Here is a 23,516-nt window from a genome sequence, read left to right on the forward strand (position 1 = left end):
CCCTCAATGCAGCCTGGCTGTTGATACAGATTGCGATTTGGTTGCCCTTTAACCGCTCGACAATCGATCACTTACTGCTCTTAGTTTCGCATACACTTCAGCCTAAAAGGCCGTTGCATATTGTCCCAAGGGAAAAGCCCATTTCTCATTTTTGTTCGACAGAAAGCCTCCTGTTCAAAAAAGCAGTTCTGTTTTTGAGCCATCAGTGCAGAAAAAATAGTATATTCTGCCACGTATTCTTCTGTTTCGTTTCAAAAGAACTTCATATCCTCTACCAAGCAGATGTATACGGATTCGAGGATCAGAAGGCATTGCGAAAATTGGATTCAGTTCTCCCATTAACTCTTCCAATATTCTGTGCACTCACATCTTTTGCTTCCCGATAGATCTAATCGAATTAGTCTATGAGCTGCTCTCGTTGCAGTGCTCTGGGGGTAGATCTCATACAGAAGAAGATTTCCAAGATTTTTTTTATGCATAAAGGTGGAAAAGGACATTGTTGCTCCAGGTTACAACATTGTGGAGAATTAAAACCATCCCCACTTGGCCGCCCATATCCTCGAGGGACCACAAGTATTACTTTGCGAGGATTAATTAACACCAGCACGATTGAGTCATGTGTTCGTCGAGCTATCTGCACTCCAATTTGCTTCTGACCTCAGCATCTGCTCCACGAGCTTATGGGGTCCGATAATTACGTTGAGGGCATCGTTTAAATTCCCTTTTTCATAGGTGAATCTCAGGTAATGGTAATGGATCCCCAGGTGAAGCGGGGCACTGGGACAGTCTGGAGACCCGTCCAGTCTGAAACGATGAAAGTACTTCCTTTATGCACCGTGTTCCGTAGGTAACTGTATTAGGCGGTTCTTACGTATGGACCATTTCTCAGGAACACCATACCTGTTTTTGTGGTGCGAAACGAAATGCGTTGAGAATCAATGGTAGAAGACTTAGACGTTAGATATTAGCTGCCCTATTAAGAGCATCATTTCATGGAGGGATATAAATTGGACAAATAAGAACCTAGCTAAGTCGAGAAGAGATGTTTACAGACTTTTTAACCGAGCAAACAAATCAGGGACTGACTAAGGTATATGAACAGATTCATGATTTACGACAATGCGATCAGAAGATTTCAGAAGTATCCTGACTGCTCACGGTCTTAGCAAAGGACATAACAATATGCTGTCTCTGTCCGCAAAAGATAAATGGTGCCTTTACTAAAAACAAGGAATATAAAGTAAACCTACTTGTCAACACCTATTTGTCGATATCCTACACTACTCTGAGAAATAACACTTTAATATCTGCTAGGAGGATAGACAAAAAAAAAAACTGGAGACTATTGAAAGAAATGTTTTCAAAAGTTTGAGTATGATAGGCAGTGTCAACTTTTAAAGTACTAAAATCACCCAGATAAGCATTTTTCCAGATTTACTTCTAAGAGATCTAGAAGACACTTCAGATTTCCCCTGAAGGTGGTAAGAGGTGAAAAGTTATGTGTCCATTTTGAAAGCGGTTTCACTAGAAATCTTCTCCTTATATACTATTTTGCAGCTCAGACCCGCCCCCGATAGTAGTGATCACAAATTAAGCTCCTTTTCTCGAAATTCTCAATATTAATAGAGATATAAGCGTTCAAAATTTCTCCCAAGATTCCTCCAAATTTCAGCAATTCTGGGCATCTATAGTAGAATGAACATTCTAACACATACTCCTTTACATTCAGGTCAGCTAGCATATAGAAATCAATATTTAGTGAAACTACCTTGTGCTAATTGATGTAGGTATTATATGATGCGACTGAAACAATAGAGGTAGCACTTTAGGTGACTTCGATAACAGATTCTTCCCTCCTCGATTGGCAAGATTCCGGTAGATAGGCTCAATCAATAGAGACGAATACCATGGTTTTAAATGTAATGCATGATTGCCCACAAAGCGGGGCCATCGCTGTTAATATGGAACATTCTACTGGATGAATTTCTGGAAAAGCTAGTCTTTGAACGCCATAGAAAATGTACTCGCTTCATTCTCCCCAAAAACTTTAGGAAATAAACTATTGCCATTGTAACCGTGAGTGCTTTGATAAACTCAATACTCTAGTCTGGATATTGAAAATTCTGTGTCCCATTGGAATAAAAGGCAATGAAACCGCAGCTAGGTTAGCAATAGAGGAGAAATGCTGTTCTTCAAGTAAATGAGATCAATTTGGGTAGTAATATTGGAAGAGCAAGAATGGATCAAGCCCTGAACCCATCTGAGGACATATTAACAAAATCAAAAAGTGCCTTAGGATTACAGTGGGTCTCCATGCAGGGCACTTTAGATTTGACTGCTATCTAGAGAAGCCGTCCAATAATTATGCTTAGCAGCGAAATATATCAGAAAGACTATATAATGCCTGACGAAATGCTGAAGCACTTAGAAGTAGACTAGATTCTAAGTTTCGGGTTGGTTACGGGACTAAGTGATACTACTGGAATATATTTCTGTAGGGCATAGGTCAAATCCCCTCGATAATAATAATGACTTCTTAATTCAGCTTTAAAATTTATTTCTTTTTTTCTTACAGAATCCTAACAGAATTCATCATGTTATGACCTGCTTCAGTACGCGTGGCTCAAAAATGTGCTTTCTCATTGGGAGACGCCTTGACCATTCTTATCAGTATTAATCCGTTTCTTTATATTTTAGGCTGTCCGTGAATAGATACTATGTACAATGTTATTCTGCGGCCCACAGCCGGCAATTTACCGACGAATAAAAATTAATCATATCAGCGGAGATAAACACTACACCGCTCAGCATAAATGCCAATACGTAGAGGACTGACAACTGCGAGTCATGTACATAATGCTTAAATCCAGCATCTTGATCTATTCTCTGAATCTAAAATAGAGAACTTGAGATTCGCAAGGTCACAAAAAGCTTCAAACGCGAGTTAAATATTATATTTAAACTTGAACTTGGTGGTAACTTTATGAATTTCGACAATCAAAACGTTGGGCGCCGTATTTTCTTGTTTCACTTCCTCATGCTAGCTTTGCGTTTTTTCGTATCAGCATGATTACACTATTCTTTTCGAATAGAGAGTCATTAAGTTAGATTCTTTCACTGTGGCAAGTTCATAGCGATCCGGGTCTATAATGGGGTTCCTATGCCGGGCGACTCTAGCAGCATTTGTAGTGTTTGTTGCATTCTCAGTATACAAGTTCAGGGAATTAACCAAACCAATAGACGCTCCTACATTAGACCTAGATGAATATTGGGGACCAGGCAAGAAGTCAAATTACAAGGAGAACACGGAAGTGGTGGAAAACAAATTCTTCTTTCCAGATGAGGTAAGTACCTTGAGTTATAAAACTAGTGATAATAGTGGATGGACAAAGTGGACTATAATACTATTCTAACCAATTCCAGGTGATCGATACTTTGAGAAAAGATTTGAATAGAACATTCGAATTCCAAGCACCACTTGAAGGTATTGGGTTTGAATATGGATTCAACACAGTCTACTTGCAAAAGGTCATAAAGTATTGGCGTGATGAGTACCTGCCTAAGTGGAGGAAGCGCGAGCTCTTTTTGAGAAAATGGCCTCATTTTACAACCAATATTCAAGGGTAAGCAACTATTTATATCCAAATAGGTAGTTCATTTAGTGCGTTTTAACGGAGGGGCTTAAGAATACACTTAAAGTCTCCCCTGTTTTTCGTAAGAGGCGACTAAAAGGGACATCAGTTGAAACTTTATTGCTATCGAAACGTCCACAACGCCTCGGATAGAGACTGACTTCAAGTCGAAGATCTTTAGCTATCGAAAACGGACTATGATCGGCTTCTGGAATGTACACACGCTCCTTGACAACGCCTGGTCATTCCATCGTCTCGTCATTGGTAGTACATTGTTCGAACGCAGAGAGCCGGTCATGAGGTCAGTTGAGTTTTAACTGACTGACACCGTATGAGCAATCAGATCGACCACTTCGCGACCAGCAGTAGACTTAGGAGTGGTCTTGTGGATGTGCGTCACAGAGAAGGCATTGAGATCGACTTCGAAAGAGATTATCATCTGATGGTCGCTTACGTTCATTTGCGTGTTGCTTCCGCCACTTCTCGCAGGGCTGGGGAGCTGAGACCACTTAGGATCAACATCGACCGCTTGTATGATTTAATTGTCGCTCGACATTGGGAAAGCTATCTTGCTCTCAAGGGTCATCATAAGATCTGGCTGACTGCTAACGACGAGCTAAATTTCGAGAAGTTCAGCGTAGTGTGCTATTGCGTTGGCCAAGGAATTGAAAGATGCCGCAGATCGCAATGATTTCACGACGGAGCTTGCATATAGTCGTAAAAACTTGGATGGTTCTGTGGAGCGGCCGGCTTCTCATCCACCATGATGAGGAGCTGATTAGGTTGAAAGAACACTTCACCATGGTTCTTAACGGTATCACATCCGGTAAGTCTCCTGCTCTTGTAGATAAAATGACCAGTCATCGTAGCATGTGGAAAGGGACTGTTCTTCCAAGCAGAAGGGAAATCATTTCGGCCATTAGTGCACTCAAACGGAGAAAAGCCGCTGGGATTGATGGTCTTCGCACAGAGTTATTCATCGGTACACTTGTAGTTATTGCAGATCTGCTACTTCCACTCGCACGGAAATCTTAGGAATCTGGGAAGAAGTGAATGATCGTTAAGATGATAAAAAAGGGCACTCGTTTTGAGTGTGACGATTGGAGGAGCATCTGTGTGCTCTTTGCCGTCTCAAAGATAATAACTTAAATAATTCTGGAAACGTATTAAAGAGAGAGCAGGCTAGTTTCTGCTCCGGGTCCTTCTGCATTGATCACATCAATACCTTATGGATCATTTTGAAATAGTGCGTGGAGTTTAGGTAGTGTGAACAGTGAATGTATTTGAAGTGCTCTACGCAGGAGGGGCATATTATCAGAGCAACATGTGATTGCGCAAATGTCACATGCTGCACCGAGGTAAAATCCCGAAGGATTTTAAGGTCCAAAGCGGAGTTTGCCAGGGTTGCATCATGTCATCGATATTATTTCTTCTTGCTATCATGATGCCTTGCCCGGATGACATGGAGGAATCCAATGGACAATGACATCTTTCCTCAAAACATGACATCTGTTTGCTTTATGATCGGACTTTGGTAAAATGGCTCTGGTTCTGTCACTCTAATCAAGGAGAATCAACTGGACCCGCAGCCACGAAAACATTCCGACCCCGGGAGAAAACATCTCCCTCTCGATGGACTAAGAGCAATCTTTTTAAATTTGAATAACTGCATCAAGATTTTATTATGACAAATATCATGTAGCATGTAGCATATTCACTCTAACTATCTGAATTATTCATTTTTCAGATTGCGCATCCATTACATCCACACACGATATGATAGTCCACCAAAAGGAAAGAAAGTTTACCCAGTTCTGCTTCTCCATGGATGGCCTGGTTCTGTACGAGAATTTTACGATATGATACCTCTACTAGTTAACAACGCCGATAGCGAATACGCTTTTGAAGTCGTCGTTCCAAGTTTACCAGGATATGGTTGGTCGCAGGGTTCAGCTAAGCCAGGGCTTAGTGCAACTGAAATAGCTGTGATATTCCGCAATCTAATGTTCCGTTTAGGCTACAAGAAATTCTTCATTCAAGGAGGCGACTGGGGTGCAATTATTGGATCAAATATTGCTACACTATTTCCAGATGCAGTTTCAGGATATCACTCCAACATATGTTGGTCTAATGGACTCCTTTCAATGATCAAGACCACAATTGCAAGTTATTATCCAAAACTATTCGTTCCGGAGGGATATGAGGATTTTTTCTTCCCACAATCGGAAAAGTTCAAGTTTCTACTTGAGGAAAGCGGATATATGCATATCCAATCTACGAAACCAGATACAATTGGAGCAGCATTAACGAATAACCCCGTCGGGTTGGCTGCTTATATTTTAGAGAAATTTTCGACATGGACAAACAAAGACTACAGGAAACTAAGTGATGGAGGTTTGGAGAAAAAGTTCACTTTGGAAGCTTTACTGGATAATATTATGATCTATTATTTGACAAACTCAATCACAACATCTCAACGACTTTATTCAGAGACCTTCAATGCGCGTGTTTTCTCACTTCAAATGGAACGTGTTCAAACCAATGTTCCAACAGGGTGTGCCCGTTTCAAACATGATTTAGCCCATGGTTTGGACTGGACTCTGAAGGACAAATTCACGAATCTTATCCATAGTACATATCATAAGGATGGTGGTCACTTTGCTGCTTTTGAATTGCCTGAAGTACTGTATAAAGATTTCATCGAATTTGTAGAAAAAGTTGTTAAATTAAATAATTTATAAATTTTCAAAAGTGCTTTTGTACTCATGAATAAAGTTTTTGCTTTGCGTATCTTTTAATTTTTTGCCTACATATTTGTCTGTGGATATGACTAAGTAAGGTCACTTTTCAAGGCTTGGGTAATGATAACTTTCGGCATGAAATAAAAACAAGTCGTTTCTGAGAATAGACCCGGTAAAGAAATGATCAATTTCAATCCCCCGCACTTTCCACATTTCTAACAAATGTCAAAACTAGGCGTCGGAAAGTACTAACTGAGACCTTTCATTTGATACCCCACATGATAATATTTGATGAATAAAGTTTCACACCCACCTTTAAATTCGACCAAATTTGGTGTCAATCGCTATAACCATCTCCGAGAAAAATACGTGTGATTGATAGACAGACAGCCTGTGCGGAGTTGCCAGATCTCCCATCAGGCGCGTCCTTTCGTTTGGATAAGGGAATGCTCGGTGGATGCGTAGGAATATGCATATGTACGCACTTGGAGGTGTACGTGCATGGACATGTTTATGCGCAAGTCGGGTAGGTGGGAGAAAAGCACCCACCCGTGGACAAAAATAGCAATGGGAAAGACACCCAGAACAAGAAACCAATATGGAAGAAGAAAGGAGAGAAAAAATTATAGTGCAAAGACTCGGAACCCCAGTACCGGCGACTTTTGGTAGTGGGCAAGTAGGCTCCCGGCCGTCGTTATCCCTCGACTGCAGTGCCTCGGTGGTGGATTACTTGGCCACCGTTGCATCGAATATCACAAGTAGCCTGGAGAAAGAGGTATTTAAAAGAAATACATCACCCCCGAGAACGCCTGTTCAAAATACACTAAAAGATGCCCTACAAACTAGGCATTCATTAGCCCATAGTGGGGTGATTACACCTGGTCGGAACATGCCGCAGGACTTAGTGTTTCAGAACAGACAATCAGAAGATCGCGCCCTCCCAATCCTGTGTAGGTAAGACTGAAAACCTCCACGCCCGCTTAGAAGTTGGGTAAGGAAGTAATCAATCTCACTATGCCTTCGGTTCAGCCACGGGTCTAAATTGCTGATGAGACGCGCAGTCCATCTGCTTCTTGACTCATTTTGCAAAGAAAGTTGCCACTCGATAAGAGTGCGTTGTCGTTCTTCACGGCCAACCATCTCTCTTAATTTTTCCCCCGCGGTACAGCTGTAGGCAGCTTTACACTCCTTGGTAAGGAGAGCAATGGGTATCACTCCTGCGATTACCATCACGGCCGGTTCTGAAACAGTGCGATAAGCAGACATCGGTCGTAAAGCTCCTCATCTCTGCACTTGAGCAAGGCGTTTGTGTCATGGGCATGAGCCCACACCTCCGCGCCATCGAGCAGAACTGATTGCGTTGTTCTCATAAGAAGACGTCTCCTAGTAGATATAGGGCCCCCAACATTCGCCATTAGCCGACTGAAGGCCGAGACTCCGCTGCTGCTTTCATTTGCCCGAAGAAGCTCTTTTCGAGTCGGGCATTAAAGCAAGGTATTCAACCGTTGGCTTTGATTCTATAGCCAACTCCCCGATCGATTTGGGACTCAGGGTCGGAATTCTGTTTCTCGTCTAGATGACTAGTTCGGTTTTTTTCAGTGTAAGGCTGAAACCATGAGCAGTAATTCATTCGCTTACTCGTCACATCAATATGCCAAGCCTGCTTTGCGCCTGTTCAATAGTTTGTTCGGAACCAAGCACCGCAATGTAGTCTGCATAACCGACCAAGCGCGACTCGGGCTATCGAGTCTCAACAAACTATCATAGGAAGCGTTCTAGAGGTCCAGCCCTAAAATAGATCCGTGTGCTACTCCCGACCACAGTAGATCTACTATAGGCAGTACCCTGACAAAAATGACCCCACTTGCAAATGTGCTTGCAGGAGCTTATCTATACACATCAGAGACGCTAAACAAGGAAAAGGCATAATCTTGGTCAAATCGTATTGGTAAGAGAGAGATCGGTGAGCTTTTGCTATTCTGGTACCACGGCGTGCTCACCCATATAGCAAAAAGTTGTTTCCCGTAGTCACTTATACATAAGCAAAAACTTGCCAATCTCACCAATACATTGGCAAGTCCGGGCGGTATGTCAAACACAGCTGATCGGGTTTTCGGTACATCTCGCTCATCCTCAAGGGCAAAACAATTTGAAATCGTGTGTATTCGCACTGATTTCCCCCCTTGAGGGGCAAGGGGGAGTGAGGTAGCTGTCTAGTATCTAACTGTGCTCCCGACATTATTTCCATTCTCCTCTGGCCCTCTAGCGTCTCATAGAGTAGGGAGCTTTCAGATAATCCCTCAATATCCGCAAGAGATAGCTTGGCACGTTAAATGAGTTTCCTAATGTGCCTAACATATTTGTCCATCGTACGGAATTGAAGGCATTTCTGACATCGAGCGTGGACATCAGTGGCTGTGTGCATCGGCTCGATGAACAGCATCCACGACCTCCATAACAGCATGTGGAACTCCCTGAACCCGATCTGCTTTGGGGATAAGTCCCCGGTAGCGTGGATCGATTCAGTGAGTCTACTCCTGATGAGCTTTTCGAGCACTTTTCCGGCCGTGTCAAGCTTATACTGCGGTCGGCATGCAAATAACAGCTTGTCTTTTCCCTTGCGGATCAGCGCGAGTGTGGCTACCTTCCCATCACAAGGAAATATGCCCTCATTCAGACACGCGTTGAATGCCCCAAGCAACAAGTCTGCCCGTTGGCGGAACATCAGTTTGTAAATTTTCGCTGGTATAAAATCAGGACCTGGCGATTTCTTGTTTTTTATAGTGAGAACCGCTTCTTCGAGCTCTCTCATTATGAAAAGGGGCAATCCTCGAAACTTTCCGCACTATTGACATCAACCCTATATGATGTCTGGAGAATAATGCCCGAACAATGCGGTCCATCGGTATTTAGTATGCAGGGCTTCAGCAGAGCGTCGATTTTCCCGCCGACAGGCTTATAGCCAACTCCTCACGAGCCCTCATTTACCTCGTCGATCAGGTTCTGCCAGTCGGGAGCTTTGCTTTTATTTATCGCGCTGCGGAGTATCCTTTCTGCTGGTCTATACTCTGCTCCTATGGCGCATGCATCCTCGTTGGCGTATAAACGCTGTGCCAAACGGCGGAGCTTAGGGATGCTTCCTTTGCAGCCTAGGCGCCGAGTCGTTGGCGTGGACCCGGTGTTTAAAACTACGAGGCTGGTTCTCGCCAAAATTTTCAAAATCCGTTTTCCTCCTTCGTGCCCGAAACGGCGTCCTCCAGAGCATTAAGCCGGTGCCTAAAATCCGGCGTTCGTTCGGCGTCAGATAAACACTAAAAAACCTTATCCCTAAACAACGAATTCATAGAAAGCCATTCCCTCCACCTTGGGAAAAAACACGAAGTCGAACGTCGTGCCGAGCCCAGATGGCAGCGGTACACGATAAGTCGGGATGCCTTGAAGTCGGGTCTTTGTTTGGGTATTGCTCGCTGATCAGCCTTTACATCCGCAGTGAACTGTGCTAGCAACTGGTGAGCGGTTGCACTCCTGTGCGTGTTAACTTGTAAAATGTGTATCAAACCATTCGCTCCCTAGCGCTTTCTTTGCAAGCTGCTGGCGTGTGACCATAGTCCAGACACTTATAGCACTTAATGGGGACTATCCGCATTCGATGCATTCGCATGTTTTTCCCGCTGCTGAGGAGTTTTCTCGTATTTTGCTCGGGGACTTCCACCACGTCGAGTTTTTGGCCTCAAGCATTTACAGAGGTGATACCTATCCGGGCATTGGTTATCTTTCGGCATTCACGCTTTATAGCCTATTCCACTTCGACCTCTTCTAGGGAGCACATAGGCTCTAGACTAGAAACAAGAGCCTTCTCTCCCAGTACAGTCTGCATCTAAGTACATTAGAATGGATATTCTAAGTAAGTCTGTAAGTGTTTTTTGACACTTTAGGTGATTTCGATAACAGATTCTTCTCTCCTCGATTGACAAGATTCCAGTAGATATGTAAGCTCAATCAATAGAAACTAATACCATGGTTATAATATCGGGGCCATCGCTTCTAATATGGAACATTCTACTCGATGAACTTCTGGAAGAGCTAGCTAAGGAACGGGCACACCGGTATACGTCACAGAAAATGTACTATTGCCATTCTAACCGAGAGTGCTTTATAAACTCAATGCTACCGTTTGGATATTGTAAATTCTGCGCCCCATTGGAATAAAAGGGAATGAAACACAAGATAGGCTAGTAGTAGAGGAGAAATGCCGCTCTGTAGACCAGAAGCTTTCAAGTGGAAGATCAATTTGGGTAGTAATATTGGCCGAACTTAGCAAGGATGGAACAAGCCAGGACGTGCCTGAGGACATATGAACCAAACCACTTGGAAGATTGTTTAAACGTATCCAAAAAGTGCCTTAGGATTACAGTGAGTTTACATGCAGGGCACTGTAGGGAAACTGCCCAATACTTATGTTTAGCAGCGAAATACATCTGAAAGGCTAGTTTTGGGGACTAATTGCCACTACTGTCGAGAGCGCAATATACTATCGAAGAGGAATACAGTTCTGCAGGACGTAGGTGAAATCCCTTTGATAACAATAATGACTTCTTAATTCAGCTTTAAAATTGTTTTTTGGTTTGGTTCTGTAAGAACCCTAGCGGATTTGATTATGTTGTGACCTTCAGTACGCTTGGCTCCAAAGTATGCTTTCTCATAGGTAGACTCCTTGATCTTTCTTATCAGTATTAATCCGTTTCTTTATATTTTAGGCTACCCGCGAATAGATAGTATGTACAATGATATTTTGCGTCCCACAACCGGTTATTTACCGACAAATAAAATCCCCTCTTTGCATGTTTGGGGACCACCCTTTTGAAATTCGACATAGAATGATGTAACTCACTGTATGCGTGAGCTTCACAGTTTTAACCTTTCCATCAAATTTGGTAACAATCGCTGTAACCGTTTCCAAGAAAAATGAGTGTGATAGACAGATAGACGGACCTGTGAGGAGTGGCCAGATCTCCCATCACCCCCCCCCCCCCCGCTTGGCGAATTGTGAATATGTGATCATGTACTTTTCTTTTCGAACTGTGCATGGGCTAGTGTTTGCTCATCTCTGGTGGCTGGACCAAAATGGCTATGGGAATGATACCCTGAAAATAAAACTAATATGAAACAAGAGAGAAGGAGGAAACTTACGGTGCACCGGTTCAGAATCCCGGTACCGACGGTTTTTGGGAGTGAGCAAGCGGACTTCCGGATGTCAATATCCCTCGACGGCAGTGCCTCTGTGGTGGACAACTTGACCACCGTGGCATCTAATGCTCCAAGTGATTTAGAGTTGGAGAAGGAGGTGTTGAAGCGAAGCAAGACCTTGCCAAGAACACCAATTACGAAGGCAAAAAGTGAAGGATTGAAAGGAAATCGCTGCCGACTAAGACGGTTTCGACACTCATCGCATTTGCCCAAGAGAGACGACTACAAGAAGTACTTCGAGAGCAAGAAATTGACCCATTCAGGAGAAGCTCCTCAATTCTCCGACCTCCACCAACGTCAAAGACGATAAAATATAAAACACAGGAAAGCACGTTAAATGCTACGGGGGAGATGCGTTTAGAAGGAATAATCTGACCAAGACTCATAGAGAAAAAACCTGGTCCGGAGAAACTAGCTTTCAAGCAGCTTGGAACAAAAATAATTGAGCTGCTCGAGTTCATCATTAGGGTTGCAGGAGGGTAGAAAAGGTCCCAAGGAGAGGTGAAACCTGCCATTCCAACAGTGACCCAAGTGACATCGAACTGTAGTGTTAGCGACCTGCTAGCAGAGAAAAAAATTTGGGAGAAAGACGGTGATTTTCTAAGGAATCAGCAGGCACCTAAAGGAAAAAAATACAAAAGCAGTTCCGAAGAATGGAACTAAAATCACGGAAGGTAAAAAGCCTGTGCCCAAGTGTAAGCGTCAGCAAGCGAAGGTCGTTAATAAAAAGGCGAAGAAGAAAGCAAAAGTGCAAACTCACCCAGAGGCAATCGTTATCTCCAGTAAGGGCAATTTGTCTTACGCGGAGATTCTATTAAAGGTGAAATTTGACCTCGACTTAAAAGATCTTCGTGGAAATGTCAGGAAGTTTCGAAGGACTCAGAAAAGCGATCTCATATTTTAGCTAAAAAATTCAGCTTGGGCAAAACCGACGGCTTTCGCACCGAAGTGAAGAACTCACTTGGGGAGAATGTCACAGTTCGGGCTCAAAGCATGATATCTACATTCAGTGCAAGGATCTTGACGAAGTTACATCCAGAGAAGAAATATGAACTGCGTTAAAAGAACAATTTAAGTTGGAAGAACTGGAAGAAGATTCCATCGTGAGTGTGAGAAAAGCCATACTCAAACACCGCAATGTGACTACCAGTGGGGTCAGCGCAGAAATTATTGTCGGCCGGAAGGTTTCGAATTTGATGTCTGCTGCCTGTGAGAGCAGGTTTCAATGAAGGGGTGCTTCATTTTCCTCATGCTTGGACACTTGTAAAGGCATGCACCAGCGGTATAGATCGTTCCGATCGATGCAGAAGGTATGGTGAAATAGGAAATATTGCGAAGAAGTGATGAACACAGACGAGGGGACTGTGCATCGAAACTTATTAAAAAATCTGCCTACAAATGTAGGAACCGCTCCACCCACTAATTACTGCTATTTGGTGGCCATTAACGCAAAAAGCATAATATCATCATCAAACAGATAAACTTCCCAATGATTTAGTAGCTAAAATACTGAAGAAGGGAGTAAGTAGCTCCCGAAGTACGTAAATTCGAGTAATAAAAATATATTGTAGTCGGAAAAGCGTTTTAGTTTATTAAGAGGAAATACTTTAAGTAGCTCGGCTCGAAAGCGAATGTAAATCCTTGAGAGGGCGGTCATCCCCACAGAATGGGTGCCCTATTTCTCTTGTTGAAAATCATCCAGCAGAGAAGGGCACTGACACATTTTAGAGAACTCTGAATGTGACGGCAATTCCTGCAGTGACCACGGACGAGCTGTTGGAGATCTACAGCAGAATAGGTGATAAGAAAGTTCCGGGCCTGGACGGCATACCGAACAGAGCCTTAATCTCGCCGTAAAATCCAGACCGGACATGTTCGTTGAATTATTCGAAGCGTCCATGTCCGAGGGGATAATACCTTACAGCATGGAAGCGGCAGAAGTTGGTACTGCCTAAGGCAGGTAAACCTCCAGGCGAATCATCCGCTTATAGACCCATATGTTTTCTAGACATTATGGAGAAAATGCTGGAGCGAGTAATTTACAATAGATTACTTCCGATCGTCGGGAGCCAGGGAGGTCCTTCAGATGGGCAGTAAAGCCAGATCAACCATTGAGACCATCAAATGATTATTGGCTTGGCCGAAAATGAAATTTACGGAAGGGCAGTACCTGCAAATATTGCGTGGTGGTGATGCTGGACGTGAAGAGTGGCATTTATTTCGGCCAATTGGAACCTTATATGGAAGTGCCTGGCCATGATTGTTGTTCCCACCTATCTCGCAGCTATTGTCAATAAGTACCTGCGAGAACGAACGCCCTGGTATGACACCGATGATGGACCCAAGGAGTACGTTGTCTCCGCGGGTGTGCTACAGGGCTCCGTACTTAACCCACTACTGTGGAACATCTCAGCTCTTACTGTACAAGACTATGATCTTGCCAGTCCTCATGTATTCCTCGGAAACTTGGGTTCTTAGCAAGAAAAATTGCGAACTCTTGGCCGCGTTCGAGAGAAGAATCCTCCGAAGAATTTTTGGCCCCCTACATGAGGATGGACGATTCCGTAGCCTACACAATGACGAAATCTATGAGCGATACCATGTCCGTTCGGTTGTGGATAAAATCCGGCTCAATAGGTTACGGTGGGCGGGTCACTTAATCCGTATGGATGAGGATGATCCCGCCCGGAAAGTCTATAAGGGCAATATCTATGGTAGAAAAAGAAGACGAGGCAGACCCTGCCTCAGATGGAGCGATGGCGTGGGTCAGGACGCCAGACAGCTTTTAGGGATATCGAATTGGTGGACCTCGGCGCAAAACCGGGATGTCTGGAGTTCCTTATTAAGGCAGGCCTAGACCGGATACCGGTTGTTGCGCCGTTGATGATGATGATGATGTGGAACATCATACATAATGGTGTAGTGAACCTTCTGGAGGAAGTCATGGTGGTAGGTTATGCCTATGATATAGCATTAGCTATCGTCGCAAAGCATCTAGAGAAAGCTGAGTTACACTCTAGCGAAGCAATCAGTGCTGTTAAGGCCTGGCTAGAGAATGGTGGACTGGCACTTGTGGGGGAAAAGGACGGAAGCGGTGCTCATCACAAAGCACTAGAAACAAAATTACGCCCGAATTAGAATAGACAATCACATCATCACTTCCAAGCCGACCATCAACTACTTGGGAATGATGATAGATACGAAGTTAAGTTTTAAACAACACATGCAATATCCACGATGAGTATGGCTCTGGAAAGAATAATACCGAACGTGGGAGGGCTACGGTATGCAAATACCATACCGCTCAGCAGAAACGCCAATCGTAGAGGACTGACAACTGCGAGTCCCATACATAATGCTCAAATCGAGCATGTTGATCTATTCTCCGAATCCAAGATAGAGAGCTTGAGATTCGCAAGGTCACGAAAAGCTTCAAACGCGCCTTGGGGAGCGGTTGAGAGTTAAATATTATATTTAAACTTGAACTTGGTAGCAATTTTATAAATTTCGACAATCGAAACGCTGGGCGCCGTATTTTCTTGTTTCTCTTCTTCATTCCGTTTTTTCCTATCAGCATGATTACACTATTCTTTTCGAATAAAGAGCCATTAAGTTAGATTCTTTCACTGTGGCAAGTTTATAGCGTTCCGGGTCTATAATGGGGTTGCTATGCCGGGCGACTCTAGCAGCATTTGTAGTGTTTGTTGCATTCTCAGTATACAAGTTCAGGGAATTAACCAAACCAATAGACGCTCCTACATTAGACCTAGATGAATACTGGGGACCAGGCAAGAAGTCAAATTACAAGGAGAACACGGAAGTGGTGGAAAACAAATTCTTCATTCCAGATGAGGTAAGTACCTTGAGTTATAAAACTAGTGATAATAGTGGATGGACAAAGTGGACTATAATACTATTCTAACCAATTCCAGGTGATTGATTCTTTGAGAAAAGATTTGAATAGATCATTCGAATTCCAAGCACCACTTGAAGGTATTGGGTTTGAATATGGATTCAATACAGTCTACTTGCAAAAGGTCATAAAGTATTGGCGTGATGAGTACCTGCCTAAGTGGAGGAAGCGCGAGCTCTTTTTGGGGAAATGGCCACATTTTACAACCAATATTCAAGGGTAAGAAACTATTCATATCCAAATAGGTAGTTCATTTAGTACTTTTTAACGGAGGGGTTTGTCGTAAGAGGCGACTAAAAGGGATAAAAATGTGTGGGCAACCTAGAAATTTTGAAACTTCATTGCTATCGAAACGTCTACAACGCCTCGGATAGGGACTGACCTCACGCCAAAGACTCAAGCTATCGAAAACGGACTAGGATTGGTTTCTGGAATGTGCGCATACTCCTCGACAACGCCTGCTCATTCCACAGCCTCGTCATTAGTGGTGCATTGGTCGAGCGCAGAGACCCAGTCATAAGGTCTGTTGGAATTCACGACCAATCAGATCCACCACTTTGCGACCAGCAGTAGATTTAGGAGTGGTATTCTTGATGTGCATAATAAGAAAGGCATTGGTATCGACATCGAAAGAGATTGCCATCTGATGGTCGTTTACGTTTGTTTGCGTTATGTTGAGTAACCCACCTTAGAATATCGATGAGCATTGGGATGCCATCAAAATCCTTTTTTCTTTTGTGCTACACTGATCGTCGGTCGCGCTCCGAAGGGGCTTCATAAGATCTGGCTGACTGTGAACTCGTGGAAGCGATGGCAGGTGTGACGTTTCGTACTCCAATACCGAGCGAAATCCCGCGAAGTTCAGCATAGTGTAGGCCGTGACTAGACAGAATTAGCTATTGCGTTAGTCAGGGAAGTGCAAGATACCGCAAATCGCAATAATGTCACGAAGGAGCATGCATATAATAATAATCGTATCCGCAACAATCCTTGAAGCGTATTGGAGGACTCCATTCAAGACAATAATGGTACACCACTGTACATTATAGAAGGCAATGTGGTCAGCATTGCGGTCGCGCGAAATTATTATCCTGATTTGACTCAGGTAATCATTCATAACTGAGACGACTGGTCATCCAGTCACGATAACAAATCCCTCTGCCACCAGTGAAACATTCCGCTGCGACAGCCCAACGCTCTAACCACTTAAGCCATCCGGACAATAACAGCTTGCATATGGTCGTAAATATTTCGATGACCTTGTGAACAACGTCAACGGTCGTCTTCTCATCCACCATGACGAGCAACTGAAAATGTGGAAAGAACACTTCACCTTTGTTCTTAACCGTATCGCATCCGGTGAGGTTCCTCCTCTTGTGGATGAAATGGCTAGTCACCGTAGCATGCGGATATGGACTGGAGTAAAATCATTTCGGCCTTTAATGCACTCAAATGGAGAAAAGCCGTTGAGCTTGACGGTCTCCCCGCAGAGATATTTATCACTTTACCTGCAGTTACCGCAGATCTGCTTCATGCAGTCGTACGGAAATTTTAAGAATCCGGGAAAAAATGGATCGTTATGATGATAAAGAAGGGCACCCGCTTTGAGTGTGACAATTGGAGGGGTATCTGTGTGCTCCTTGCCGTCGGGATGATAATAACTAACATAATTCTGGAACGTATCAAAGAACATCTCCAAAGTTTGGTTGACTGAGAGCAGGCCGATTTCCGCCTTGGGTTGTTCTGCATTAACCACTTCATCACCCTACGGGTCATTTTGAAACAGTGCGTGGAGTTTAGATCTTCGCTTCACTTGCTTTTCATCGATTTCGAGAAAGCTTCCTTTAGTGTGAACAGGGGGTGTATATGGAGTGCTCTACACAGGAGGTGCATTCCGGAGAAACTAATATCTATTATCAGAGCGACATATGGTTGCACATGCTGCACCGAGGTCAAATCTCGGAGAATTTTGATGTCCAAAGCGGAGTCCGCCAGGGCTGGATTATCCGATATTATTACTCCTTGTTATGGATGCCTTGTCTGGAGAAGGTGGAGGAATTCAATGGACGCTGGCATCTCTTCTCAACATTCATCGGAACCTTGACCAAATGGTTCTGGTTGGATTTGGAAAAGGAAACAAGTAGAGTTGGACTAAAAATAAATACCAACAAAACCAAGATTCTCAATCTGACAGGTCATCGCACTGTTCCTGTCTGCATTAATGGGCAGATCATCGAAGGGTACGACCAATTTGTATGTCTAGGAAGCTGATTTTATTTGACGCATTAAAAGCGCTCCGCGATCCGCTTTCGCTGTCCTACCTGAAATCTGGAAATAAAGTTTCTCAACACCAAGATCAATTTGAGACTGCTCCTGGTTAGTGTTGTTTCTGTGTGGATAATTGGGACCAAAACGATAATAAGGCCTATGCAACGTTACACGTGAAACGTGGAGTGAAATACAAACTTTCGAAAAACTGGTCAATATCTTTGACAAGAGGGCCGTGAGGAGAATAATAATACCTAAACGATCAATCGGGAATCAGATACAACAATGAGTTATATGAAGTATTTGACGATCCACAAGTTTTCGAATAAATCAAACTTTGAAACTTCCAATGACTTGGCCACGTTCAAAATGTGGATGACATTCGGGTACCTAAATCGGTACTCGAAGGGAGTATGGTAGGTCGAAGACGGGTGGGAAAACCCTAAAAGTGCTAAGCAGATTCTGTTGACGAAAACAGCACATCACTGCTGGGATACTGAAATCGGAGGACGCAACCGATGGATCGAGATAGTTTGAGGAAGGACATTCTCGGCGTTCGTTGTCGCTGAGACATAACGACCAGACCACAGATTACTCAAGCAAGCAAAACTTGCGATCGAGAAAAGTATATGCCCTTAAATCATTAGCAGCTAGAGGAGAAGTACACAATATGTAAGGATCATTTAAGGATAATCTAGGAGATGAACATTTTCCGCAAATCAGATGCTTTGGAAAGTTTCTCAATTCATGAAACATCTCAAGATAAAAGTATCAAGGACCATCTTGGTAACATTCACCGTTGACTGTTTGTATAAGTAATTAGTATATAATAGTATAGTTAAGCACTTAAGGTTTAGCTATTTAAGCAACAAGCTTTTAGTCGCAGAAGTGAGATTAAGATTCACTGACGAAGAGTGTAAAGTGGTCTCCGAAATATTGATATACAAAAGGAAGCATGTTGCATTGACTGCATGGAATTTAGCCTATATTGTTGCCAAAGCTCCCCACTCTAGAACTCTTTAGGTAAAGGATAACCATTCTAGCACTCTTCATATCTTTCATTAATTCAGAAGTATCTTCATAGGATAACAATGTCCTTTTTCTGTTCGGATAGCTGAGTGGAGAGCACAAAACTGTCGTACGGAAGGTCGGGGTTAAAATCTCACTGGTGGCAGCTGGACTTGCATCGTGATTTGACATCGGATACCAGTCGACTTAGCTGTGAATGAGTACTTGAGTCAAATTAGAGTAATAATCTCGGCCGAGCACAAAGCTGACTACATTGCCCCCTACAGGGTATTGTAATCCTGTAGTGAGCCGTTACGGTCTTGAATGAAGTGCTCTAACACACTGCAAGGCTCTGAAACAATTGGATTGTTGCGCCAAAGGATATTAATAATATTATAATTAATATCCTTTTCCACTCTAATCAAGGAGAAGCAACTGGACCCGAGGTGAAAATTAGGTGGCCTGCCGAAATTGTATAATTGGTTCAGTTTTGCTAGTCTTTCTTCTGGATCAACAAAGAAATTTCGAGACCGGGAGAAAACCTCTCTGTTTTTCTAAATTTAGCAAACCCTATCAAGATTTTATTATGACAAATATCAACTATAATACATGCATATTCAACCTAACTATCTGAATTATTCATTTTTCAGATTGCGCATCCATTACATCCACACACGATATGATATTCCACCAAAAGGAAAGAAAGTTTTCCCAGTTCTGCTTCTCCACGGATGGCCTGGTTCTGTACGAGAATTTTACGATATGATACCTCTACTAGTTAACAACGCCGATAGCGAATACGCTTTTGAAGTGGTTGTTCCAAGTTTACCAGGATATGGTTGGTCGCAAGGTTCAGCTAAGCCAGGGCTTAGTGCAACTGAAATAACTGTGATATTCCGCAATCTAATGTTCCGTTTAGGCTACAAGAAATTCTTCATTCAAGGAGGCGACTGGGGTGTAATTATTGGATCAAATATTGCTACACTATTTCCAGATGCGGTTTTAGGATATCACTCCAACATATGTTGGTCTCATGGACTCCTTTCAATGATCAAGACCACAATTGCTAGCTATTACCCAAAACTCTTCGTTCCGGAGGGATATGAGGATTTTTTCTTCCCACAATCGGAAAAGTTCAAGTTTCTACTTGAGGAAAGCGGATATATGCATATCCAATCTACGAAACCAGATACAATTGGAGCAGCATTAACGAATAACCCCGTCGGGTTGGCTGCTTATATTTTAGAGAAGTTTTCGACATGGACAAACAAAGACTACAGGAAACTAAGTGATGGAGGTTTGGAGAAAAAGTTCACTCTTGACGCCTTGCTGGATAATATTATGATCTATTACTTGACTAATTCAATTACAACATCTCAACGACTTTATGCCGAGAATTCTAATGCAAGTGTTTTCTCACTTCCAATGGAACGTGTTCAAACCAATGTTCCAACAGGATGTGCCCGTTTCAAACATGACATAGCTCATGCTTTGGACTGGGCTCTGAAGGACAAGTTCGCGAATCTTATCCATAGTACATACCATAAGGACGGTGGCCACTTTGCTGCTTTTGGATTGCCTAAAGTATTGTATAAAGATTTCATGGAATTTGTTGAAAAGGTTGTTAAATTAAATAATTTATAGGTCTTCAATAGTGCTGTTATATAAAGTTTTTACTTTGTGTATCTTGTAACTTTTTGCATACATAGTTGTAGGTGAATATGACTGGGAAACGGGGTTTTCAAGGATTGGGTAATAGTAAGCTTCGGGAAGGAATAACAAGTCTGGAAACCGGAAGCTCGGCGCTTCAAGTATGAAAGGTTTTGTGTAGTTCTTTTATAAAGACATTTGAATGTGAGTTTGTCCCGCTTGTACGTAATACATAATATACGCATTTATTATGTGAGAATATTCACTTTCGGGTGATATTGAAATTCTAAATCTTGAATTTCTAAAGAAGTGACAACATTGACTTATTATAACTTTATTAGTAATAGTGCGATCTCCACCAAACTTGGTAGGATCAAGTTCTAGATTATATCCTACATTGTTGCATTTCGTGGTTCTAGGATGAACTTAAGGGGGTTCTGCAACCAATTACTGAGAATTATAGTAATATACTATTATTAACTTTATTTGAAGGGATATCGGTATGGAAGGTATTTCGGAGCCTAGCCTTCATTTTTTTCAGATTTTTCGGTTGGACAGTTTCTGAGAATAAATAAATGATCATTTTCAACTCCCCGAACTCACCACCTTTCCAACAAATCTCAAAACTAAGCTCGTCATACATAGGAAGAGCATTCTTGCTCTTATTCTTCCTCAGTGGGCTACTCGCTTCCTCATTGAGCCATCAAGAACGAATTTTCGCTGAGAATGCTCTCATTAGAGTGGATCGATGGAAAGCAAGTGGAATGGGAGATTATTTCGCGCGAATTACTCCACAATGATCCATCAAGGGTGTTAAGGTCATCGATGCAGGAGGTGTTCTATATATTTTTATGACGGTGGGCCAGTGGCTTTGACGATAAAGATGGTTTTATTTCTATTTGGGAGAGTTATAATTCTGCTTTCTATTTTCACCTCCGGACACCTTTTACTGGACCGTTGAAGGGCTTACAATTGACTGGAAGTCCTTTCATGATGCTATTGTATATATTGATTGGGATGATGATCCCCCTCCACGTGAACCAATTGACGCAAAACGCAAGCCAAAGCTATTGGGGATTTTCCGTTTTTGGTAACAGAAGACAACTCTTTCTTTTCTCTGTTTTGAAAATCCCTGTTTTCGCGTAAAGAAACCTTCCTGTTGGAAAACAGCAATACCACATGGCGGAGGATGGCGAGTTTTACTATCGCCTATTGTACCTGCAGTTTATCTGTGGTGACTGCTGGAATTGGCGTCACATTCAGAGGTCACTGGAAACTGTCAGTACTTGCCTCTTACTGGAGAAATAACTCCTGGATAATTTTTGACTAGAGGGTAGGGCACGTGACCTGCGGAGATGAACAGCCTTTGAATCCCGTCAAGGTTTTATAGGGGCTACCCCACGGGTTTGTGTCCACCTGCGAAGAAGATCGCATAAAATATTCCCTTTTGCTCGAACGCCACCTCTCCCGAATGGCGAGCTTGAGGTTCTTCCTGCTTATGTATATGTATATACTGCTGTATACGAATATACCGCTTATTTTTTCCCATTCAAAGTCATTAGCCGTCAGACCCATGGTATAATGTATGACGTGGCCACCGCACATCCTTATCGCCGCTCCACTAGTTGAATATGTGACCCATACACCACCCACAATCTCCGTCGCTGATTTGTCTATCAAATGGGATTTACTCCATAGCAGCTAGAGCTATCGTCACGGAATTTGGAATTTGGTGAGAATATCTGCTCCGTGAACTGCTACACAGACAACGAGTTGCAGCATTTTATGTTGGGTATTAGGGGGGCTATATGCGCAGGGAGGGGGGCAACATTTTCGTTCTCAGAACCTATCCAGCCGAAAAATTTGAAAAAATCTCAGTGATACATCAGTGGTCAAATGGTAGTATAGGTCCCAGGGTGAAACGTGGATTGGTACCCAGGATGGAGCATAAAACCTGGGAAACGCCTGCTGAACCAACACCAACAGCTCTACTACCAAACCTTATCCCCACCTCCACGTGGTGATAGCTGGGAGCTCTTTCTTAACGAAGAGCTGCAGACGGAGAAGGATGAAGGCGAGTCTTCCGCGCCTAAAAACGGGACAAATTGTACCAACTAGTCCTCCAGGTTGGGGGTTGGGTAGCGCTGACAGCTCCATACGGAAAACCGAAGTTACGAAGCCACAACAGGAGCCTCGGATTGGACGGATAATACAACGACGAACCCGGCAATGACGAAGGAATAACGATTTGCGCTTTTTCTCATGGTACGTGCGCTCCCTGTGCAGAGATGAAGCTGATGAGCAGCTAGCCGATACCGTGTCCCATTATAGGGCTGATGTAATAGGGTTACAGGAGATGCGTTGGACAGGGACCAGTTTCCTGGAGAAGAGTCGCTATACCATATATTACTGTGGCCATCCAGTAAACCACGTGCTCGGAGTAGGTTTCATAGTCAGCCAAAAAATGAAACCTGCTGTTATCGGCTTTGAAAACATAAGCGAACGGCTATGCACTCTGCGCTTGCGAGGCAAATTTAGAAATATAAGCCTCATTAACGTTCACGCCCCTATAGAGGAGACTGCAGAGTCGGAGAAGGATACCTTCTACGAGGCAGTAGAACGAACCCTCGAAGTCTGTCCCAGATATGATATCAAAATCATACTTGGGGATTTTAAAAGCCAAGTAGGGAAGTAGCGGGCAGGCAGGCGAGACGTTGGCTCCCATAGCTTATACCAAGAGACAAATGATAACGGACTGCGGATCATTCAATTAGTAGTGTCATACGAAATGGTTGTTGGAAGTACCTGGTTTGCGCGGAAAGCGGTCCACAAACATACGTGGGCCTATGCAGACGCGACCACTCTCAACCAAATTGATCACATGTTGATTGAACGCCGCCACCTCTCAGCCTTGATGAATGGCAGAACATATAGGGGACCAATATAGACTCGGATCACTATTTCCTCGGCATGGTGTTCCGGGCTCGAATTACAACACCACCTACAATCTCCTCTGACAATCAGATGAGAGTTAAAACTGAAGCCATCCACAACACA

General features: G+C 43.1%; 2 protein-coding genes across 2 annotated transcripts; both read left to right on the top strand.

Annotated features, from left to right (window-relative positions):
* The first annotated feature begins 2,911 nt into the window (after positions 1 to 2,911).
* LOC119646589 (juvenile hormone epoxide hydrolase 1-like) lies at positions 2,912 to 6,426 on the top strand. The gene is made up of 3 exons (XM_038047082.1): positions 2,912 to 3,344; positions 3,424 to 3,623; positions 5,380 to 6,426. The coding sequence occupies exons 1-3, from the start codon at positions 3,150 to 3,152 to the stop codon at positions 6,371 to 6,373; spliced, it is 1,389 nt and encodes a 462-aa protein (XP_037903010.1). The 5' UTR covers positions 2,912 to 3,149; the 3' UTR covers positions 6,374 to 6,426.
* Positions 6,427 to 15,132: 8,706 nt separating this feature from the next.
* Positions 15,133 to 20,466, top strand: LOC119647013 (juvenile hormone epoxide hydrolase 1-like). The gene is made up of 3 exons (XM_038047751.1): positions 15,133 to 15,473; positions 15,553 to 15,752; positions 19,460 to 20,466. Exons 1-3 carry the CDS (start codon positions 15,279 to 15,281, stop codon positions 20,451 to 20,453), a joined length of 1,389 nt encoding a protein of 462 aa, XP_037903679.1. The 5' UTR covers positions 15,133 to 15,278; the 3' UTR covers positions 20,454 to 20,466.
* Positions 20,467 to 23,516: the final 3,050 nt, after the last annotated feature.

Source organism: Hermetia illucens, chromosome 1 (genome assembly GCF_905115235.1).
Source record: "Hermetia illucens chromosome 1, iHerIll2.2.curated.20191125, whole genome shotgun sequence".
NCBI lineage: Eukaryota > Metazoa > Arthropoda > Insecta > Diptera > Stratiomyidae > Hermetia > Hermetia illucens.